Genomic DNA, 21,667 nt, shown 5'->3' on the forward strand with positions numbered 1-21,667 from the left:
TGGAGGGGAAGAGGCGGGTGAGGGTGAGAGGCAGGAGGAGGGGGAGAGGCAGGGGAGGGGAGAGGGGGGGAGAGGGGGAGAGTCGGGTGGGGGAGAGGAGGGGGAGAGATGGGGAGAGGCGAAGGGAGGGGAGAGGCGGGGAGGGGGAGAGGTGGGGGGAGGGGGAGAGATGGGGAGGGGGAGAGGCGGAGGGAGGGGAGAGGTGGGGAGGGGAAGAGGCGGGAGGAGGGCAGAGGCGGAGGGAGGGGGAGAGGCGGGAGGAGGGGGAGAGACGGAGGCAGGGAAGAGGCGGGAGGGGGAGAGGCGGAGGGAGGGGAGAGGCGGGAGGAGGGGGAGAGGCGGGAGGAGGGGGAGAGGCGGGAGGAGGGGAGAGGCGGGGGAGGGGAGATGCAGGGGAGTGGAGAGGCCGGGGAGGGGAGATGCGGGGGAGTAGGGGAGAGGCGGGGGAGTGGAGAGGCGGGGGAGGGGAGAGGCGGGGGAAGGGGAGAGGCGGGGAGGGGAAAGGCGGGGAGGGGAGAGGCGGCGGAGGGGAGAGGCGGGAGGAGGGGGAGAGGTAGAGGAGGGGAGAGGCGGGGAGGGGAGAGGCGGAGGAGGGGGAGAGGCAGGGGGAGGGGAGAGGTGGGGAGGGGAGAGGCGGGAGGAGGGGAAGAGGTGGGGTAGGGGGTGAGGCAGGGGGAGGGGGAGAGGCGGGGGAGGGGCAGAGGCGGGGGAGGGGCAGAGGCGGGGGAGGGGGAGAGGCGGGAGGAGGGGGAGAGGCGGGAGGAGGGGGAGAGGCGGGGGAGGGGCAGAGGCGGGGGAGGGGGAGAGGCGGGAGGAGGGGGAGAGGCGGGGGGAGGGGTAGAGGCCAGGGAGGGGTGAGGCGGGAGGGGAGAACTGGGGGAGGGGAGAGGCAGGGGAGGGGAGAGGCGAGAGTAGGGGAGAGGCGGGGAGATGGGAGAGGTGGGAGGAGGGGTAGAGGCGGGGGAAGGGAGAGAATGGGGGGAGGGGGAGAGGTGGGAGGGGTAGATTGGGATGAGGGGAAGAGGCGGGGAGGGGGAGAGACAGGGGGGAGGGGGATAGGCGGGGAGGGGAGAGGCGGGAGGAGGGGGTGAGGCGGGAGGGGGAGAACGGGGGGAGAGGCGGGGGAGAGGCGGGGGGAGGGGAGAGGTGGGGGAGGGGAGAGCTGGGAGGTGGGGGAGAGGCGGGGGAGGGGGAGAGGCGGGGAGGGGGAGAGGCGGGGAGGGGAAGTGGCAGGGGAGGGGGTAGAGCGGTGGGGAGGTGGCGAGGCGGGGGAGGGGGCGAGACGGGGAGGGAAAGTGGCGGGGGTGGTGGTAGAGCGGTGGGGAGGGGAGAGGCGGGGGAGGGGGTAGAGCGGTGGGGAGATCCGGAAGAGAGGCGGGGGCAGTTGGTGCAGCGGGGGAGGGGGCGCGGGGTTGAGGCGGTGTGGCGGGGGCGCGGGCTTGAGGCGGTGCGGTGGGGGCACGGGGTTGAGGCGGGGGTGCAGGGTTGAGGCGGTGCGGCGGGGGGCGCGGGGTTGAGGCGGTGCGGCGGGGGCGCGGGTTTGAGGCGGTGCGGCGGGGGCGCGGGTTTGAGGCGGGGGGCGCGGGGTTGAGGCGGTGTGGCGGGGGTGCGGGGTTGAGGTGGTGCGGTGGGGGCGTGGGGTTGAGGCGGTGAGGTGGGGGTGCGGGGTTGAGGCGGTGCGGCGGGGGCGCAGGGTTGAGGCGGTGCGGCGGGGGGCGCGGGTTTGAGGCGGTGCGGCGGGGGCGCGAGTTTGAGGCGGTGAGGCGGGGGCGCGGGGTTGAAGCGGTGCGGCGGGGGCGCGGGGTTGAGGCGGTGCGGCGGGGGCGCGGGTTTGAGGCGGTGCGGCGGGGGCGCAGGGTTGAGGCGGGGTTGAGGCGGTGTGGCGGGGGCGCTGGGTTGAGGCGGTGCGGCGGGGGCGCGGGGTTGTGGCGGGGGCGCGAGGTTGAAGTGGTGTGGCGGGGGCGCGGAGGTGCGGCGGGGGCGCGGGGTTGCGGAGGTGTGGTGGGGGCGTGCGGTTGCGGATGTGCGGCGGGGTCGCAGGCCAGAGGAGGTGCGGCGGGGGCGCGAGGTTGAGGCGGTGTAGCTGGGGCGCAGGGTTGCGGAGGTGAAGTGGGCTACATTGGTTGGCGGTGTGTTGGAGGTGCTATTGGCGGCAGTGAACTAGTTAACAGGAAGAATCTGGCTCCTGTGGATATCCATTCCCGGAGTTCCCTGGTGAGGCGACAGGTGAGTCCAGTCTACAGGTGAGTCCAGTCTACAGGTGAGTCAGTCTACAGCTGAGGCGTGGCTTCAGTTGAGGTGTGACTGACATTCCCACAGTCAGAGGCCGTGAGCAGTGAGTCTCACACACCCAGTCCCTGTCCCGCTCTGTCCTGCCGATCTGACCGTCTGTCCTGTGAAACCCGTTCAACACGCTCAGGTGAGTGGTGCTGGCACCCTGTGCTGACACGGGAGGCAATCCTGGCACCGGGATCCAGGGTAAACCCCCTTTCCTCACTCCCCCCCACCCCCCCCAACCACCCGCGGTTCCTGAGCCCTCTCCCCTGGTGTGGGAGAGAGTCAACTGGGGTAGCAGTGAAATGGACTCCTTCGATGGGGGGGCGGTGCAAGGGGGAGGGAGAGAGTGACTGGTGACGGAGTGAGTGAGGGAGAGGGTGAGGGTGATGAAGGGAGTGAGGGTGACACAGGGAGTGAGGGGGTGAGGGAGAGCGTGTGGGTGACGGAGGGGCTGAGGGAGAGGGTGAGGGTGACGGGGTGAGGAGGTGAGCATGGGGGGTCAGAGAGAGAGAGAGACAGAGAGAATGGGGGTCAGAGAGAGAGAGAGGGAGACAAAGAGAAAGAGAGAGAGAAAATGGGGGTCACAGAGAGAGACGGAGAGAGAGAGACAGTGAGACAGAGAGAGAAACAGGGAGAGGGAGACAGAGAGAGAGAGACAGTGAGACAGAGAGACAGAGGGAGACAGTGAGACAGAGAGACAGACAAAGAGAGAGAGACAAAGAGAGAGAGGGAGACGGAGAGACAATGAGACAGAGAGAGAGAGAGAGAGACAGAGAGACAGAGAGAGAAACAGGGAGACAGTGAGAGAGAGAGAGACAGAGAGAGAAACAGGGAGAGAGAGACGGAGAGAGAGAGAAACAGGGAGACAGAGAGAGCGAGAGAGAGAAAGAGACGGAGAGGGAGTGAGACAGAGAGAGAAACAGGGAGACAGAGAGAGAGCGAGAGAGAAAGAGGGAGAGAGACAGAGAGAGAGACAGAGAGAGAAACGGAGAGAGAAACAGGGAGAGAGACAGAGAGAGAAACAGGGAGAGAGACAGAGAGAGAGACAGAGAGAGAGAGACAGAGAGAGAGAGACAGAGAGAGAGAAAGAGAGAGAGAAACAGAGAGAGAGACAGGGAGAGAGACAGAGAGAGAGACAGAGAGAGAGACAGGGAGAGAGACAGAGAGAGAGACAGAGAGAGAAACAGGGAGAGAGACAGAGAGAGAGACAGAGAGAGAGAGACAGAGAGAGAAACAGAGAGAGAGACAGAGAGAGAGACAGAGAGAGAGACAGACAGAGAGACAGACAGAGAGACAGAGAGAGAGAGACAGAGAGAGAAACAGAGAGAGAGACAGAGAGAGAGACAGAGAGAGAAACAGGGAGAGAGAGAGAGAGAGAGAGACAGAGAGAGAGAGAGAGAGAGAGAGAGACAGAGAGAGAGACAGAGAGAGAGAGACAGGGAGAGAGACAGAGAGAGAGAGACTGAGAGAGAGAGACAGAGAGAGAGACAGAGAGAGAGACAGAGAGAGAGAGACAGAGAGAGAGACAGAGAATGGGGACGACAGCAACAACAACAACAACTTGTGTTTATATAGTGCCTTTAATGTAGTAAAATGTCCCAAAGTGCTTCACAGGAATGTTATGACAAAAAAAATTTGACACCGAGCCACATAAGGTAGATAAGGTGGTTAGAAGGCACACGGGATACTTTCCTTTATTAGCCGAGGCATAGAATATTAGAGCAGGGAGGTTATGCTAGAACTGTATAAAACACGAGTTAGGCCACAGCTAGAATACTGTGTGCAGTTCTGGTCACCACATTACAGGAAGGATGTGATCGCACTAGAGGGGGTGCAGAGGAGATTTACGAGGATGTTGCCTGGGCTGGGGAATTTTAGCTACGAGGAAAGATTGGATAGGCTGGGGTGGTTTTCTTTGGAACAGAGGAGGCTGAGGGGAGACCTTATTGAGGTATATAATATTATGAGGGGCCTAGATAGAGTGGATAGGAAGGACCTATTTCCCTTAGCAGAAGGGTCAGTAACCAGGGGTGTATAGATTTAAAGTAATTGGTCGGAAGTTTAGAGGGGATTTGAGGAGAAATGTCTTCACCCAGAGGGTGGTGGGGGTCTGGAACTCACTGCCTGACAGGGTGGTCGAGGCAGAGACCCTCATCACATTTAAAAAGTACTTGGATATGCACCTGAAGTGCCGTAACCTACAGGGCTACGGACCGAGAGCTGGAAAGTGGGATTAGGCTGGAGGCCGAATGGCCTCCTTCTGTGCTGTAACTTCCTATGACTCTATTATAAGGAGATATTAGGACAGGTGACCAAAAGCTTGGTCAAAGAAGTAGGTTTTAAGGAGCGTCTTAAAGGAGGAGAGAGAGGCGGAGAGGCGGAGAGGTTTAGGGAGGGAATTCCAGAGCTTAGAGTCTCGGCAGCTGAAGTCACGGCCACCAATGGCTGAACGTTTAAAATCAGGGATGCTCAAGGGGCCGGAATTGGAGCAACGCAGATATCTCAGAGGGTTGTGGGGCTGGAGGAGGTTACAGAGATAGGGAGGGGCGTGGCCGTGGGGGGGGATTTGAGAATTTTGAAATCGAGGCGTTGCTTAACCAAGGAGCCAATGTAGGTCAGCCAGCACAGGGGGTGATGGGCGAACGGGACTCGGTGCGAATTAGGACACGGGCAGGCGAGTGAGTGTAAGCTTGAAGTCATCGAAAAGGAGGGTAGGACGTGGGAGTCCAGCCAGGAGCGCGTTGGAATAATCCAGGCTAGAGGTAACAAAGGCGCGGGTGAGGGTTTCAGCAGCGGATGAGCTGAGGCAAGGGCCGGGGGGGACGGGCGATGATACGGAGGTGGAAATAGGCGGTCCTTGTTATGGTGCGGATAGGTGGTCTGAAGCCACGGTTGCGGACAGGCTGGTTCAGCCTCAGGCAGATGCTAGGCAGAAGGTTGGCGTCGGTTGCTAGGGAACGTCCAGGCCGCAGGTGAAGCCTGGGCCATTCCAGCTCTGTGTGTGTTGGGGGGTGGGGTGGGTTCAGTCCCAGACCCGGGGTGTGGGGCGGGGGAAAGATCTAACCGACTCTGTCTTGATTTGCCATCCGTTCTCCCTCAGAATGCCTCGGAATCACAAGCTCCGGAACCTGCTCTTCAGAGTTACAGAGGCCCGGATTTTATCCTGGACTAGGAAGTGAGAGAGAGAGCGTGAGCGAGAGAGTGATTGGGGGACATGTCGCACAACACCCAGAGACTCGCACACAGAGGGGCCACCACACTGGGCTTCGGCCTGCTGGTCCCAGGCATCGTCATGCTGATGTGGTTCTATTCGGCCGCTACAGGCATCAGCCACAAGCTCTACACCATCGCCTTGGCGCTGTCCATTGGCGGGGCGACCTTCCTCCTAGTGGCCATCGCCCTGAGGCTCACCAAGCACTTCAAGAGGACCAACACGCCCGGGGACCCTCCTCCAGCCCAGGGCAACCACTCAGCCCAGCCACCAACCGCCAGAGACGACAGCCAATGGTAAGATCCCTGGCACGTGAGGTCAAAGGGGCTGACCTTTACACTGGCTGGGTCAGACAATGAACTTCGACCCCCTCGGGTCAAACCCTAGCTGCAGACAACTTCTTTAAAAGAGGAGACAGACTATCTCTTTAAAAGGGGTCCCTGATGCGGAGACATTCCCTCTTTAAAAGGGGTCCCTGATGGAGAGACTCCCTCTTTAAAAGGGGTCCCTGATGGAGAGACTCCCTCTTTAAAAGGGGTCCCTGATGGAGAGACTCCCTCTTTAAAAGGGGTCCCTGATGGAGAGACTCCCTCTTTAAAAGGGGTCCCTGATGGGGAGACTCCCTCTTTAAAAGGGGTCCCTGATGGAGAGAGACTCCCTCTTTAAAAGGGGTCCCTGATGGAGAGACTCCCTCTTTAAAAGGGGTCCCTGATGGAGAGACTCCCTCTTTAAAAGGGGTCCCTGATGGAGAGACTCCCTCTTTAAAAGGGGTCCCTGATGGGGAGACTCCCTCTTTAAAAGGGGTCCCTGATGGAGAGACTCCCTCTTTAAAAGGGGTCCCTGATGGAGAGACTCCCTCTTTAAAAGGGGTCCCTGATGGAGAGACTCCCTCTTTAAAAGGGGTCCCTGATGGAGAGACTCCCTCTTTAAAAGGGGTCCCTGATGGAGAGACTCCCTCTTTAAAAGGGGTCCCTGATGGAGAGACTCCCTCTTTAAAAGGGGTCCCTGATGGAGAGACTCTCTCTTTAAAAGGGGTCCCTGATGGAGAGACTCGCTCTTTAAAAGGGGTCCCTGATGGAGAGACTCCCTCTTTAAAAGGGGTCCCTGATGGAGAGAGACTCCCTCTTTAAAAGGGGTCCCTGATGGAGAGACTCCCTCTTTAAAAGGGGTCCCTGATGGAGAGACTCCCTCTTTAAAAGGGGTCCCTGATGGAGAGACTCCCTCTTTAAAAGGGGTCCCTGATGGAGAGACTCCCTCTTTAAAAGGGGTCCCTGATGGAGAGACTCCCTCTTTAAAAGGGGTCCCTGATGGAGAGACTCCCTCCTTAAAAGGGGTCCCTGATGGAGAGACTCCCTCTTTAAAAGGGGTCCCTGATGGAGAGACTCCCTCTTTAAAAGGGGTCCCTGATGGAGAGACTCCCTCTTTAAAAGGAGTCCCTGATGGAGAGACTCCCTCTTTAAAAGGGGTCTCTGATGGAGAGACTCCCTCTTTAAAAGGGGTCCCTGATGGAGAGACTCCCTCTTTAAAAGGGGTCCCTGATGGAGAGAGACTCCCTCTTTAAAAGGGGTCCCTGATGGAGAGAGACTCCCTCTTTAAAAGGGGTCCCTGATGGAGAGACTCCCTCTTTAAAAGGGGTCCCTGATGGGGAGAGACTCCCTCTTTAAAAGGGGTCCCTGATGGAGAGACTCCCTCTTTAAAAGGGGTCCCTGATGGAGAGACTCCCTCTTTAAAAGGGGTCTCTGATGGGGAGACTCCCTCTTTAAAAGGGGTCTCTGATGGAGAGACTCCCTCTTTAAAAGGGGTCACTGATGGAGAGACTCCCTCTTTAAAAGGGGTCCCTGATGGAGAGACTCCCTCTTTAAAAGGGGTCTCTGATGGAGAGACTCCCTCTTTAAAAGGGGTCCCTGATGGAGAGACTCCCTCTTTAAAAGGGGTCTCTGATGGAGAGACTCCCTCTTTAAAAGGGGTCCCTGATGGAGAGACTCCCTCTTTAAAAGGGGTCCCTGATGGAGAGAGACTCTCTCTTTAAAAGGGGTCCCTGATGGAGAGACTCCCTCTTTAAAAGGGGTCCCTGATGGAGAGAGACTCCCTCTTTAAAAGGGGTCCCTGATGGAGAGACTCCCTCTTTAAAAGGGGTCTCTGATGGAGAGACTCCCTCTTTAAAAGGGGTCCCTGATGGAGAGACTCCCTCTTTAAAAGGGGTCTCTGATGGAGAGACTCCCTCTTTAAAAGGGGTCCCTGATGGAGAGACTCCCTCTTTAAAAGGGGTCCCTGATGGAGAGAGACTCCCTCTTTAAAAGGGGTCCCTGATGGTGAGACTCCCTCTTTAAAAGGGGTCCCTGATGGAGAGAGACTCCCTCTTTAAAAGGGGTCCCTGATGGAGAGAGACTCCCTCTTTAAAAGGGGTCCCTGATGGAGAGAGACTCCCTCTTTAAAAGGGGTCCCTGATGGGGAGACTCCCTCTTTAAAAGTGGTCCCTGATTTGGGGGGGAGTCTCCCTCTTTAAAAGGGGTCTCTGATGTAGAGTGAGTCCCCCAGTGACCCTACCCTTTAAGTGTCCCTCTTGCCCTCAGTACCTTTTGCTTGACCTCTCTCTCTCTCTCTCCCCCGTAGGGTCACCGACCTGCATCCTGTTCCATCCTATCGCACTGTCATGGCCGACACTCCGGGGGCAATATGGACAGTTCCCAGGATGTCCCTCCACGAGGATGGGCTCGCCCTCCCCCAGCCCAGCCCGCCACCCGTCTACGAGTCCGTGGTGGACGACGAGACCCCCAATGGTGGGGCCCACCTATTCTCCAGCCGCGGGACGCGGCGGGTGGAGTCCGAGAACGACGCCGTGGTCAGGCTCGAGAGACTGGATTTGGGGCTTAGCCTGAGCACCGAGCCGCTGACCCCGCCTCCACTCTACGACCAAATTCAACTGGACGAATTCTTCAACTTCGAACCGCGGAGAGACATCGAGTGAAGGATTTCCATCCGGGTGGGCTGGGGGTGAGGGCCAGGGGAGCAAGCCGCTGATCACTACCCAGTGCCCAGTTTGCCAGGAGGGCAGGGGGGTGGTGGTGAGGAGCCCCACAGTTTGGGGGGTGAGGAGTCCCACAGTTTGGGGCGATGAGGAGTCCCACAGTTTGGGGGGTGAGGAGTCCCACAGTTTGGGGGGTGAGGAGTCTCACAGTTTGGGGGGTGAGGAGTCCCACAGTTTGGGGGGTGAGGAGTCCCACAGTTTGGGGGGTGAGGAGTCCCACAGTTTGGGGGGTGAGGAGTCCCACAGTTTGGGGGGTGAGGAGTCCCACAGTTTGGGGCGATGAGGAGTCCCACAGTTTGGGGAGAGAGGAGTCCCACAGTTTGGGGGGTGAGGAGTCCCACAGTTTGGGGGGTGAGGAGTCTCACAGTTTGGGGGGTGAGGAGTCCCACAGTTTGGGGGGTGAGGAGTCCCACAGTTTGGGGGTGAGGTGTCTCACAGCTTGAGGGTTGAGTAGTCCCACAGTTTGGGGGTGAGGAATCACACAGCTTGTGGGGTGAGGAGTCCCACAGTTTGGGGGTGAGGAGTCCCACAGTTTGGGGGGTGGGGTGAGGAATCCCAAAGTTTGGGGGTTGAGGAATTCCACAGTTTGGGGGTGAGGAGTCCCACAGTTTGGGGGGTGAGGAGTCACACAGTTTGGGGGGTGAGGAGTCCCACAGTTTGGGGGTGAGGAGTCCCACAGTTTGGGGGGTGAGGAGTCCCACAGTTTGGGGGATGAGGAGTCCCACAGTTTGGGGGGTGAGGAGTCCCACAGTTTGGGGGGTGAGGAGTCCCACAGTTTGGGGGGTGAGGAGTTCCACAGTTTGGGGGGTGAGGAATCTCACAGTTTGGGGGTGAGGAGTCCCACAGTTTGGGGGGTGAGGAGTCCCACAGTTTGGGGGTGAGGAGTCCCACAGTTTGGGGGTGAGGAGTCTCACAGTTTGGGGGTGAGGAGTCCCACTGTTTGGGGGGTGAGGAGTCCCACAGTTTGGGGGGTGAGGAGTCCCACAGTTTGGGGGGTGAGGAGTCCCACAGTTTGGGGGGTGAGGAGTCCCACAGTTTGGGGGGTGAGGAGTCCCACAGTTTGCGGGGTGAGGAGTCCCACAGTTTGGGGGGGTGAGGAGTTCCACAGTTTGGGGGTGAGGAGTCTCACAGTTTGGGGGGTGAGGAGTCCCACAGTTTGGGGGGTGAGGAGTCCCACAGTTTGGGGGGTGAGGAGTCCCACAGTTTGGGGGGTGAGGAGTCTCACAGTTTGGGGGGTGAGGAGTCCCACAGTTTGGGGGGTGAGGAGTCTCACAGTTTGGGAGGTGAGGATTCCCACAGTTTGGGAGGTGAGGAGTCCCACAGTTTGGGAGGTGAGGATTCCCACAGTTTGGGAGGTGCGGAGTCCCACAGTTTGGGGGGTGAGGAGTCACACAGTTTGGGGGGGTGAGGAGTCCCACAGTTTGGGGGGTGAGGAGTCCCACAGTTTGGGGGGTGAGGAGTCTCACAGTTTGGGGGGTGAGGAGTCCCACAGTTTGGGGGGTGAGGAGTCCCACAGTTTGGGGGGTGAGGAGTCCCACAGTTTGGGGCGATGAGGAGTCCCACAGTTTGGGGGGTGAGGAGTCTCACAGTTTGGGCAGTGAGATGACCCTCAATTTGGGGGTGAGGAGTTGCACAGTTTGGGAGGTGAGGAGTCCCACAGGTTGGGAGGTGAGGAGTCCCCACAGTTTGGGGGGTGAGGAGTCCCATGGTTTGGGTGGTGATGAGTCACACAGTTTGGAGGGTGAGGATTCTCACAGTTTGGGGAGTGATGAGTCCCACAGTTTGGAGGGTGAGGAGTCTCACAGTTTGAGGGGTGATGAGTCCCACAGTTTGGAGGGTGAGGAGTCCCACAGTTTGGAGGGTGAGGAGTCTCACAGTTTGAGGGGTGAGGAGTCTCACAGTTTGGGGATGAGGAGTCGCCACAGTTTGGGGGGGTGAGGAGTCCCACAGTTTGGTGGGTGGGGTGAGGAGTCCCACAGTTTGGGGGGTGAGGAGCCCCAAAGTTTGGGGGGTGAGGAGTCCCACAGTTTGTGGGGTGAGGAGTCCCACAGTTTGGGGGGTGAGGAGTCCCACAGTTTGGGGAGAGAGGAGTCCCACAGTTTGGGGGGTGAGGAGTCCCACAGTTTGGGGGTGAGGTGTCTCACAGCTTGAGGGTTGAGTAGTCCCACAGTTTGGGGGTGAGGAATCACACAGCTTGTGGGGTGAGGAGTCCCACAGTTTGGGGGTGAGGAGTCCCACAGTTTGGGGGGTGGGGTGAGGAATCCCAAAGTTTGGGGGTTGAGGAATTCCACAGTTTGGGGGTGAGGAGTCCCACAGTTTGGGGGGTGAGGAGTCACACAGTTTGGGGGGTGAGGAGTCCCAGAGTTTGGGGGTGAGGAGTCCCACAGTTTGGGGGGTGAGGAGTCCCACAGTTTGGGGGATGAGGAGTCCCACAGTTTGGGGGGTGAGGAGTCCCACAGTTTGGGGGGTGAGGAGTCCCACAGTTTGGGGGGTGAGGAGTTCCACAGTTTGGGGGGTGAGGAATCTCACAGTTTGGGGGTGAGGAGTCCCACAGTTTGGGGGGTGAGGAGTCCCACAGTTTGGGGGTGAGGAGTCCCACAGTTTGGGGGTGAGGAATCTCACAGTTTGGGGGTGAGGAGTCCCACTGTTTGGGGGGTGAGGAGTCCCACAGTTTGGGGGGTGAGGAGTCCCACAGTTTGGGGGGTGAGGAGTCCCACAGTTTGGGGGGTGAGGAGTCCCACAGTTTGGGGGGTGAGGAGTCCCACAGTTTGCGGGGTGAGGAGTCCCACAGTTTGGGGGGTGAGGAGTTCCACAGTTTGGGGGTGAGGAGTCTCACAGTTTGGGGGGTGAGGAGTCCCACAGTTTGGGGGGTGAGGAGTCCCACAGTTTGGGGGGTGAGGAGTCTCACAGTTTGGGAGGTGAGGATTCCCACAGTTTGGGAGGTGAGGAGTCCCACAGTTTGGGAGGTGAGGATTCCCACAGTTTGGGAGGTGCGGAGTCCCACAGTTTGGGGGGTGAGGAGTCCCACAGTTTGGGGGGTGAGGAGTCCCACAGTTTGGGGGGTGAGGAGTCCCACAGTTTGGGGGGTGAGGAGTCCCACAGTTTGGGGGGTGAGGAGTCTCACAGTTTGCGGGGTGAGGAGTCCCCACAGTTTGGGGGTGAGGAGACTCACACTTTGGGGGGTGAGGAGTCTCACAGTCTGGGGGGTGAGGAGTCCCACAGTTTGGGGGGTGAGGAGTCCCACAGTTTGGGGGGTGAGGAGTCCCACAGTCTGGGGGGTGAGGAGTCCCACAGTTTGGGGGGTGAGGAGTTCCACAGTTTGGGGGTGAGGAGTCTCACAGTTTGGGGGGTGAGGAGTCCCACAGTTTGGGGGGTGAGGAGTCCCACAGTTTGGGGGGTGAGGAGTCTCACAGTTTGGGAGGTGAGGATTCCCACAGTTTGGGAGGTGAGGAGTCCCACAGTTTGGGAGGTGAGGATTCCCACAGTTTGGGAGGTGAGGAGTCCCACAGTTTGGGGGGTGAGGAGTCCCACAGTTTGGGGGGTGAGGAGTCCCACAGTTTGGGGGTGAGGAGTCCCACAGTTTGGGGGGTGAGGAGTCCCACAGTTTGGGGGGTGAGGAGTCTCACAGTTTGCGGGGTGAGGAGTCCCCACAGTTTGGGGGTGAGGAGACTCACAGTTTGGGGGGTGAGGAGTCTCACAGTCTGGGGGGTGAGGAGTCCCACAGTTTGGGGGGTGAGGAGTCCCACAGTTTGGGGGGTGAGGAGTCCCACAGTCTGGGGGGTGAGGAGTCCCACAGCTGGGGGGTGAGGAGTCCCCACAGTTTGGGGGGTGAGGAGTCCCACAGTCTGGGGGGTGAGGAGTCCCACAGTCTGGGGGGTGAGGAGTCCCACAGTTTGGGGGTTGAGGAGTCCCACAGTCTGGGGGGTGAGGAGTCCCACAGTTTGGGGGGTGAGGAGTCCCACAGTTTGGGGAGTGAGGAGTCCCACAGTCTGGGGGGTGAGGAGTCCCACAGTCTGGGGGGTGAGGAGTCCCACAGTTTGGGGGGTGAGGAGTCCCACAGTTTGGGGGGTGAGGAGTCCCACAGTTTGGGGGGTGAGGAGTCCCACAGATTGCGGGGTGAGGAGTCCCACAGTTTGGGGGGTGAGGAGTCCCACAGTTTGGGGGGTGAGGAGTCCCACAGTTTGGGGGGTGAGGAGTCACACAGTTTGGGGGTGAGGAGTCTCACAGTTTGGGGAGTGAGGAGTCTCACAGTTTGGGGGGTGAGGAGTCTCACAGTTTGGGGGGTGAGGAGGCCCACAGTTTGGGGGGTGAGGAGTCCCACAGTTTGGGGGGTGAGGAGTCTCACAGTTTGGGGGGTGAGGAGTCTCACTGTTTGGGGGGTGCGGAGTCCCACAGTTTGGGGGGTGAGGATTCCCACAGTTTGGGGGGTGAGGAGTCCCACAGTTTGGGGGTGAGGAGTCCCACAGCTTGGGGGTGAGGAGTCCCACAGTTTGTGGGGTGAGGAGTCCCACAGTTTGGGGGGTGAGGAGTCCCCACAGTTTGGGGGGTGAGGAGTCCCACAGTTTGGGGGGTGAGGAGTCCCACAGTTTGGGGGGTGAGGCGTCCCACAGTTTGGGGGGTGAGGAGTCCCACAGTTTGGGGGGTGAGGAGTCCCACAGTTTGGGGGGTGAGGAGTCCCACAGTTTGGGGGGTGAGGAGTCCCACAGTTTGGGGGTGAGGAGTCCCACAGTTTGGGCGGTGAGGAGTCTCACAGTTTGGGGGGTGAGGATTCCCACAGTTTGGGGGGTGAGGGGTCCCATAGTTTGGGGATGAGGATTCCCACAGTTTGGGGGGTGAGGAGTCTCACAGTTTGGGGGGTGAGGAGTCCCACAGTTTGGGGGGTGAGGAGTCCCACAGTTTGCGGGGTGAGGAGTCCCACAGTTTGGGGGGTGAGGAGTTCCACAGTTTGGGGGGTGAGGAGTCTCACAGTTTGGGGGGTGAGGAGTCCCACAGTTTGGGGGGTGAGGAGTCACACAGTTTGGGGGGTGAGGAGTCCCACAGTTTGGGGGGTGAGGAGTTCCACAGTTTGGGGGTGTGAGGAGTCCCACAGTTTGGGGGGTGAGGAGTCTCACAGTTTGGGGGGTGAGGAGTCCCACAGTTTGGGGGGTGAGGAGTCACACAGTTTGGGGGGTGAGGAGTCCCACAGTTTGGGGGGTGAGGTGTCCCACAGTTTGGGGGTGTGAGGAGTCCCTCAGTTTGGGGGGCGAGGAGTCACACAGTTTGGGGGGTGAGGAGTCCCACAGTTTGGGGGGTGAGGAATCCCACAGTTTGGGGGGTGAGGAGTCCCACAGTTTGCGGGGTGAGGAGTCCCACAGTTTGGGGGGTGAGGAGTCCCACAGTTTGGGGGGTGAGGAGTCTCACAGTTTGGGGGGTGAGGAGTCCCACAGTTTGGGGGGTGAGGAGTCCCACAGTTTGAGGGGTGAGGAGTCCCACAGTTTGTGGGTGAGGAGTCTCACAGTTTGCGGGGTGAGGAGTCCCACAGTTTGGGGGGTGAGGAGTCCCACAGTTTGAGGGGTGAGGAGTCCCACAGTTTGGGGGGTGAGGAGTCCCACAGTTTGGGGGGTGAGGAGTCTCACAGTTTGGGGGGTGAGGAGCCCCAAAGTTTGGGGGGGTGGATTCCCACAGTTTGGGGGGTGAGGAGTCCCACAGTTTGGGGGGTGAGGAGTCCCACAGTTTGGGGGGTGAGGAGTCCCACAGTTTGGGGGGTGAGGAGTCCCACAGTTTGGGGGTGTGGATTCCCACAGTTTGGGGGTTGAGGAGTCCCACAGTTTGGGGGGTGAGGAGTCCCACAGTTTGGGGGGTGAGGAGTCCCACAGTTTGCGGGGTGAGGAGTCCCCACAGTTTGGGGGGTGAGGAATCCCACAGTTTGGGGGGTGAGGAGTCCCACCGTTTGCGGGGTGAGGAGTCTCACAGTTTGGGGGTGAGGAGTCTCACAGTTTGGGGATTGAGGAGTTCCCACAGTTTGAGGGGTGAGGAGTCCCACAGTTTGGGGGGTGAGGAGTCCCACACTTTGGGGATTGAGGAGTTCCCACAGTTTGAGGGGTGAGGAGTCTCACAGTTTGGGGGTGAGGAGTCTCACAGTTTGGGGATTGAGGAGTTCCCACAGTTTGAGGGGTGAGGAGTCCCACAGTTTGCGGGGTGAGGAGTCTCACAGTTTGGGGGTGAGGAGTCTCACAGTTTGGGGATTGAGGAGTTCCCACAGTTTGAGGGGTGCGGAATCCCAAAGTTTGGGGGGTGAGTTGTCCCACAGTTTGGGGATGAGGAGTCCCACAGTTTGCGGGGTGAGGAGTCCCACAGTTTGGGGGGTGAGGAGTCCCACAGTTTGACGGGTGCGGAATCCCAAAGTTTGGGGGGTGAGGAGTCCCACAGTTTGGGGGGTGAGGAGTCCCACAGTTTGGGGGGTGAGGAGTCCCACAGTTTGAGGGGTGCGGAATCCCAAGGTTTGGGGGGTGAGGAGTCCCACAGTTTGGGGGGTGAGGAGTCCCACAGTTTGGGGATTGAGGAGTCCCACAGTTTGAGGGGTGAGGAGTCCCACAGTTTGGGGGGTGAGGAATCCCAAAGTTTGGGGGGTGAGGAGTCCCACAGTTTGGGGATGAGGAGTCCCACAGTTTGGGGGGTGAGGAGTCTCTCAGTTTGGGGGGTGAGGAGTCCCACAGTTTGAGGGGTGAGGAGTCCCACAGTTTGGGGGGTGAGGAATCCCAAAGTTTGGGGGGTGAGGAGTCCCACAGTTTGGGGATGAGGAGTCCCACAGTTTGGGGGGTGAGGAGTCCCACAGTTTGGGGGGTGAGGAGTCCCACAGTTTGGGGGGTGAGGAGTCCCACAGTTTGAGGGGTGAGGAGTCCCACAGTTTGGGGGTGTGGATTCCCACAGTTTGGGGGGTGAGGAGTCCCACAGTTTGGGGGTGTGGATTCCCACAGTGTGGGGGAGGTGAGGAGTCCCACAGTTTGGGGGGTGAGGAGTCCCACAGTTTGGGGGGTGAGGAGTCCCACAGTTTGGGGATGAGGAGTCTCACAGTTTGGGGGGTGAGGAGTCCCACAGTTTGGGGGGTGAGGAGTCCCACAGTTTGGGGATGAGGAGTCTCACAGTTTGGGGGGTGAGGAGTCCCACAGTTTGGGGGGTGAGGAGTCCCACAGTTTGGGGATGAGGAGTCTCACAGTTTGGGGGGTGAGGAGTCCCACAGTTTGGGGATGAGGAGTCTCACAGTTTGGGGGGTGAGGAGTCCCACAGTTTGGGGGGTGAGGAGTCTCACAGTTTGGGGGGTGAGGAGTCCCACAGTTTGGGGGTGAGGAGTCCCACAGTTTGGGGGGTGAGGAGTCCCACAGTTTGGGGATGAGGAGTCTCACAGTTTGGGGGGTGAGGAGTCCCACAGTTTGGGGGGTGAGGAGTCCCACAGTTTGGGGATGAGGAGTCTCACAGTTTGGGGGGTGAGGAGTCCCACAGTTTGGGGATGAGGAGTCTCACAGTTTGGGGGGTGAGGAGTCCCACAGTTTGGGGGGTGAGGAGTCTCACAGTTTGGGGGGTGAGGAGTCCCACAGTTTGGGGGGTGAGGAGTCCCACAGTTTGGGGATGAGGAGTCCCACAGTTTGGGGGGTGAGGAGTCCCACAGTTTGGGGGGTGAGGAGTCTCACAGTTTGGGGGGTGAGGAGTCCCACAGTTTGGGGGGTGAGGAGTTCCACAGTTTGGGGGGTGAGGAGTCTCACAGTTTGGGGGGTGAGGAGTCCCACAGTTTGGGGGGTGAGGAGTCCCACAGTTTGGGGGGTGAGGAGTCTCACAGTTTGGGGGGTGAGGAGTCCCACAGTTTAGGGGGTGAGGAGTCCACAGTTTGGGGGATGAGGAGTCCCACAGTTTGGGGGGTGAGGAGTCCCACAGTTTGGGGATGAGGAGTCCCACAGTTTGGGGGGTGAGGAGTCCCACAGTTTGGGGGGTGAGGAGTCCCACAGTTTGGGGGGTGAGGAGTCCCACAGTTTGGGGGTGAGGAGTCCTCACAGTTTGGGGGGTGAGGAGTCTCACAGTTTGGGGGGGTGAGGAGTCTCACAGTTTGGGGGGTGAGGAGTCCCACAGTTTGGGGGGTGAGGAGTCCCACAGTTTGGGGGTGAGGAGTCTCACAGTTTGGGGGTGAGGAGTCCCACAGTTTGGGGTGTGAGGAGTCCCTCAGTTTGGGGGTGAGGATTCCCACAGTTTGGGATGAGGAGTTCCCACAGTTTGGGGAGTGAGGAGTCCCACAGTTTGCGGGGTGAGGAGTCCCACAGTTTGGGGGGTGAGGAGTCCACAGTTTGGGGGTGAGGAGTCCCACAGTTTGGGGGTGTGAGGAGTCCCTCAGTTTGGGGGGGTGAGGATTCCCACAGTTTGGGGATGAGGAGTTCCACAGTTTGGGGGTGAGGAGTCCCACAGTTTGGGGGGTGAGGAGTCCCCAGTTTGGGCGGTGAGGAGTCCCACAGTTTGGGGGTGAGGAGTCCCACAGTTTGCGGGGTGAGGAGTCCCACAGTTTGCGGGGTGAGGAGTCCCACAGTTTGGGGGGTGAGGAGTCCCACAGTTTGGGGGGTGAGGAGTCCCACAGTTTGTGGGGTGAGGAGTCCCACAGTTTGGGGGGTGAGGAGTCCCACAGTTTGGGGGTGAGGAGTCCCACAGTTTGGGGGGTGAGGAGTCCCACAGTTTGGGGGTGAGGAGTCCCACAGTTTGGGGGTGAGGAGTCTCACAGTTTGGGAGGTGAGGAGTCTCACAGTTTGGGGGGTGAGGAGTCTCACAGTTTGGGGGGTGAGGAGTCTCACAGTTTGGGGGGTGAGGAGTCTCACAGTTTGGGGGGTGAGGAGTCCCACAGTTTGGGGGGTGAGGAGTCCCACAGTTTGGGGAGTGAGGAGTCCCACAGTTTGGGGGGTGAGGAGTCTCACAGTTTGGGGGGTGAGGAGTCTCACAGTTTGGGGGGTGAGGAGTCCCCACAGTTTGGGGGGTGAGGAGTCCACAGTTTGGGGGGTGAGGAGTCTCACAGTTTGGGGGTGAGGAGTCCCACAGTTTGGGGAGTGAGGAGTCCCACAGTCTGGGGGTGAGGAGTCTCACAGTTTGGGGGTGAGGAGTCCCACAGTTTGGGGGTGAGGAGTCCCACAGTTTGGGGGTGTGAGGAGTCCCTCAGTTTGGGGGGTGAGGATTCCCACAGTTTGGGGATGAGGAGTTCCCACAGTTTGGGGAGTGAGGAGTCCCACAGTTTGCGGGGTGAGGAGTCCCACAGTTTGGGGGGTGAGGAGTCCCACAGTTTGAGGGTGAGGAGTCCCACAGTTTGGGGGGTGAGGAGTCCCACAGTTTGGGGGGTGAGGAGTCCCACAGTTTGGGGGTGTGAGGAGTCCCTCAGTTTGGGGGGTGAGGATTCCCACAGTTTGGGATGAGGAGTTCCCACAGTTTGGGGAGTGAGGAGTCCCACAGTTTGGGGGGTGAGGAGTCCCACAGTTTGGGCGGTGAGGAGTCCCACAGTTTGGGGGTGAGGAGTCCCACAGTTTGGGGGTGAGGAGTCCCACAGTTTGCGGGGTGAGGAGTCCCACAGTTTGGGGGTGAGGAGTCCCACAGTTTGGGGGGTGAGGAGTCCCACAGTTTGGGGGTGAGGAGTCCCACAGTTTGGGGGGTGAGGAGTCTCACAGTTTGGGGGGTGAGGAGTCCCACAGTTTGGGGATGAGGAGTCCCACAGTTTGGGGGGTGAGGAGTCCCACAGTTTGGGGGGTGAGGAGTCTCACAGTTTGGGGGGTGAGGAGTCCCACAGTTTGGGGGGTGAGGAGTCCACAGTTTGGGGGGTGAGGAGTCTCACAGTTTGGGGGGTGAGGAGTCCCACAGTTTGGGGGGTGAGGAGTCTCACAGTTTGGGGGGTATGGATTCCCACAGTTTGGGGGGTGAGGAGTCCCACAGTTTGGGGAGTGAGGAGTCCCACAGTTTGGGGGGTGAGGAGTCCCACAGTTTGGGGGGTGAGGAGTCCCACAGTTTGGGGGGTGAGGAGTCCCACAGTTTGGGGGGTGAGGAGTCCCACAGTTTGGGGGGTGAGGAGTCCCACAGTTTGGGGGGTGAGGAGTCCCACAGTTTGGGGGGTGAGGAGTCCCACAGTTTGGGGGGTGAGGAGTCCCACAGTTTGGGGGGTGAGGAGTCCCACAGTTTGGGGGTTGAGGAGTCCCACAGTTTGGGGGTGAGGAGTCCCACAGTTTGGGGGGTGAGGAGTCCCACAGTTTGGGGGGGGTGAGGAGTCCCACAGTTTGGGGGTTGAGGAGTCCCACAGTTTGGGGGGGGTGAGGAGTCCCACAGTTTGGGGGTTGAGGAGTCCCACAGTTTGGGGGTGAGGAGTCCCACAGTCTGGGGGGGGTGAGGAGTCCCACAGTTTGGGGGTTGAGGAGTCCCACAGTTTGGGGGTGAGGAGTCCCACAGTCTGGGGGGTGAGGAGTCCCACAGTCGGGGGGGGTGAGGAGTCCCACAGTTTGGGGGTTGAGGAGTCCCACAGTTTGGGGGTGAGGAGTCCCACAGTTTGGGGGGTATGGATTCCCCACTGTGTCCTCTAGCCATTCCTGGTATGGTTTTGCAGCTTGTTATGACTTATGGGAGTGTTTCCATCCTGTTCTTGCACCTTGCACCCTCGGTAGAGACAATTGACCCGTTCAACCCTCCTTCTGAACTGTGTTGCCTGGAGACCAGGGCCTGGAGTGAATTCTTATCACACAGGAGCCCTGATAAAGCCATCGGGAATGAAGCCAAGGAATGTGAGAGAACTGGCTCCCAAAGAACTGGTGTTACCAAAGGACAAAGTATTAAGGTCAGACTTTACTGTAGAGCCATTTCCGTGTGTGCAGGGACAAAGTTAACACTCTCACATTAGGAGTATACTTCCCCCAAACTGTGATCTCCTCATCCCCAAACTGTGGGACTCCTCACCCCCAAACAGTGGGACTCCTCACCCCCAAACTGTGATCTCCTCATCCCCAAACTGTGGGACTCCTCACCCCCAAACTGTGGGACTCCTCACCCCCAAACTGTGGGACTCTTCATCCCCAAACTGTGGGACTCCTCACCCCCAAACTGTGGGACTCCTCACCCCCAATCTGTGGGACTCCTCACCCCCAAACTGTGGGACTCCTCACCCTGCAAACTGTGGGACTCTTCATCCCGCAAACTATGCGGACTCCTCACCCCCAAACTGTGATCTCCTCACCCCCAAAACTGTGATCTCCTCACCCCCTTAACTGTGATCTCCTCACCCCCAAAACTGTGATCTCCTCACTCCTTTAACTGTGAGACTCCTCATCCCCCCAAACTGTGGGTTTCCTGACCTCCCAAACTGTGGGACTCCTCACCTCCCAAACTGTGAGACTCCTCACCCCCCAAACTGTGAGACTCCTCACCCCCCAAACTGTGAGACTCCTCACCCCCAAACTGTGAGACTCCTCACCCCCCAAACTGTGAGACTCCTCACCCCCCAAACTGTGAGACTCCTCACCCCCAAACTGTGAGACTCCTCACCCCCAAACTGTGAGACTCCTCACCCCCCAAACTGTGAGACTCCTCATCCCCCAAACTGTGGGTATCCTGACACCCCAAACTGTGGGACTCCTCCCCCGAACCCCCCCCCCCCACAAACTGTGGGACTCCTCACCCCCCCCACCCCCCCCCCACAAACTGTGGGACTCCTCACCCACCCCCCCACAAACTTTGCGACTCCTCACCAAACTTTGCGACTCCTCACCACCTAAACTGTTCCCGCCACCTTCACGACTGTTTGTGGGATCTTGCCACGCCCCAAATTGCCTCCACGTTTCCCGACATTACAACAGCGGCCGGACTTCAGCAGCTTTGGGATGTACCGGGTGATAATCGTGATGCGCTGACTCCAATCCCGGAGACCATATAAGGGGAGCGGGGCGGGGAATGTGGAGGTGAGATAGAGAGAGACTGAGAGACTCCAGTCCGTGTACAGATATCTCCTTTATGAGGGGGTTAGGTGGAACACGGGGTTTCACGGGAGCGGAGAGGTCAAAAGGCAAATTGAGAGCCTTGAGGTCGCCATTAAACCATTGTCTACCCCTAGACTTGACTATTGCAACACTCACCTGGCTGGTTTCGCTCCTTTGCACCCTCCACAACCATCAACTCATCAATCAATCCCGTTTACCCTTCACATCCCACGTGCTCGCTGAACTACATTGGCTCCCGCTCCAGCAACGAGCTCGAATTTAAAATTCTCCTCCTCATTTTCAAATCCCCTCCATGGCCTCTTCATCCCCCCTCCCTATCTCTGTAACCTCCTCCAGTTCCCACAACCCTCCGAGTACTCTGCGCTCCTCCAATTCTGGATTTTTGCGCACCCCCCGATTTCCATCGCTCCACCATTGGCAGCCGTGCCTTTAGCTGCCTGGGCCCTAAGCTCGGGAATTCCCACCCTAAACCTCTCCTCCTTTACACCGACCTCTTTGATGAAGCTTTTGAACAATTGTCCTTAATATTTCCTTATGTGGCTCCGTGTTGAGAATTGTCTGATTTACGCCCCTGTGAGGCACTTGGGATGTTTTACTACATTAAAGGCGCTATATGAATGCAATTTATTGTCAGAAAACGGGTAAATTATTCAATGGAAGAGAATAAAAACCTTATCTCTTTGTGTGTCTCCTCTCATTAACTCAGTGGACATCTGGATCTCTCTTCAGGCAAACGGAGCCCTCCCCCAATCACAGGGGATTTAACCCTTTCACTCTCCACTCACAAAGAGGTCCTAACTGTCCTTTAACCCTCCGGGAACATGGGGACGAAGAGACACCAGTCAGTGTACAGATATCTCCCCGAGAGAGAGGGACTGAGAGACACCAGTCAGTGTACAGATATCTCCCTGAAGAAGAGGGACTGAGAGACACCAGTCAGTGTACAGATATCTCCCTGAGGGAGAGGGACGGAGAGACACCAGTCAGTGTACAGATATCTCCCTGAGGGAGAGGGACTGAGAGACACCAGTCAGTGTACAGATATCTCCCTGAGGGAGAGGGACTGAGAGACACCAGTCAGTGTACAGATATCTCCCTGAGGGAGAGGGACTGAGAGACACCAGTCAGTGTACAGATATCTCCCCGAGAGAGAGGGACTGAGAGACACCAGTCAGTGTA

The 21,667-nt window shown here is 58.9% G+C and overlaps 1 protein-coding gene across 1 annotated transcript; it reads left to right on the forward strand.

Annotated features, from left to right (window-relative positions):
• Positions 1 to 2,066: 2,066 nt before the first annotated feature.
• LOC147091406 (uncharacterized) lies at positions 2,067 to 8,730 on the forward strand. The gene is made up of 3 exons (XM_085976764.1): positions 2,067 to 2,419; positions 5,378 to 5,784; positions 8,102 to 8,730. The coding sequence occupies exons 2-3, from the start codon at positions 5,492 to 5,494 to the stop codon at positions 8,454 to 8,456; spliced, it is 648 nt and encodes a 215-aa protein (XP_085832890.1). The 5' UTR covers positions 2,067 to 2,419; positions 5,378 to 5,491; the 3' UTR covers positions 8,457 to 8,730.
• The last annotated feature ends 12,937 nt before the right edge of the window (positions 8,731 to 21,667 follow it).

The sequence above is a fragment of the Somniosus microcephalus genome, unplaced genomic scaffold (assembly GCF_052327205.1).
Source record: "Somniosus microcephalus isolate GS21.2 unplaced genomic scaffold, FLI_Smic_1.0 unresolved_chr3, whole genome shotgun sequence".
Lineage (NCBI taxonomy): Eukaryota > Metazoa > Chordata > Chondrichthyes > Squaliformes > Somniosidae > Somniosus > Somniosus microcephalus.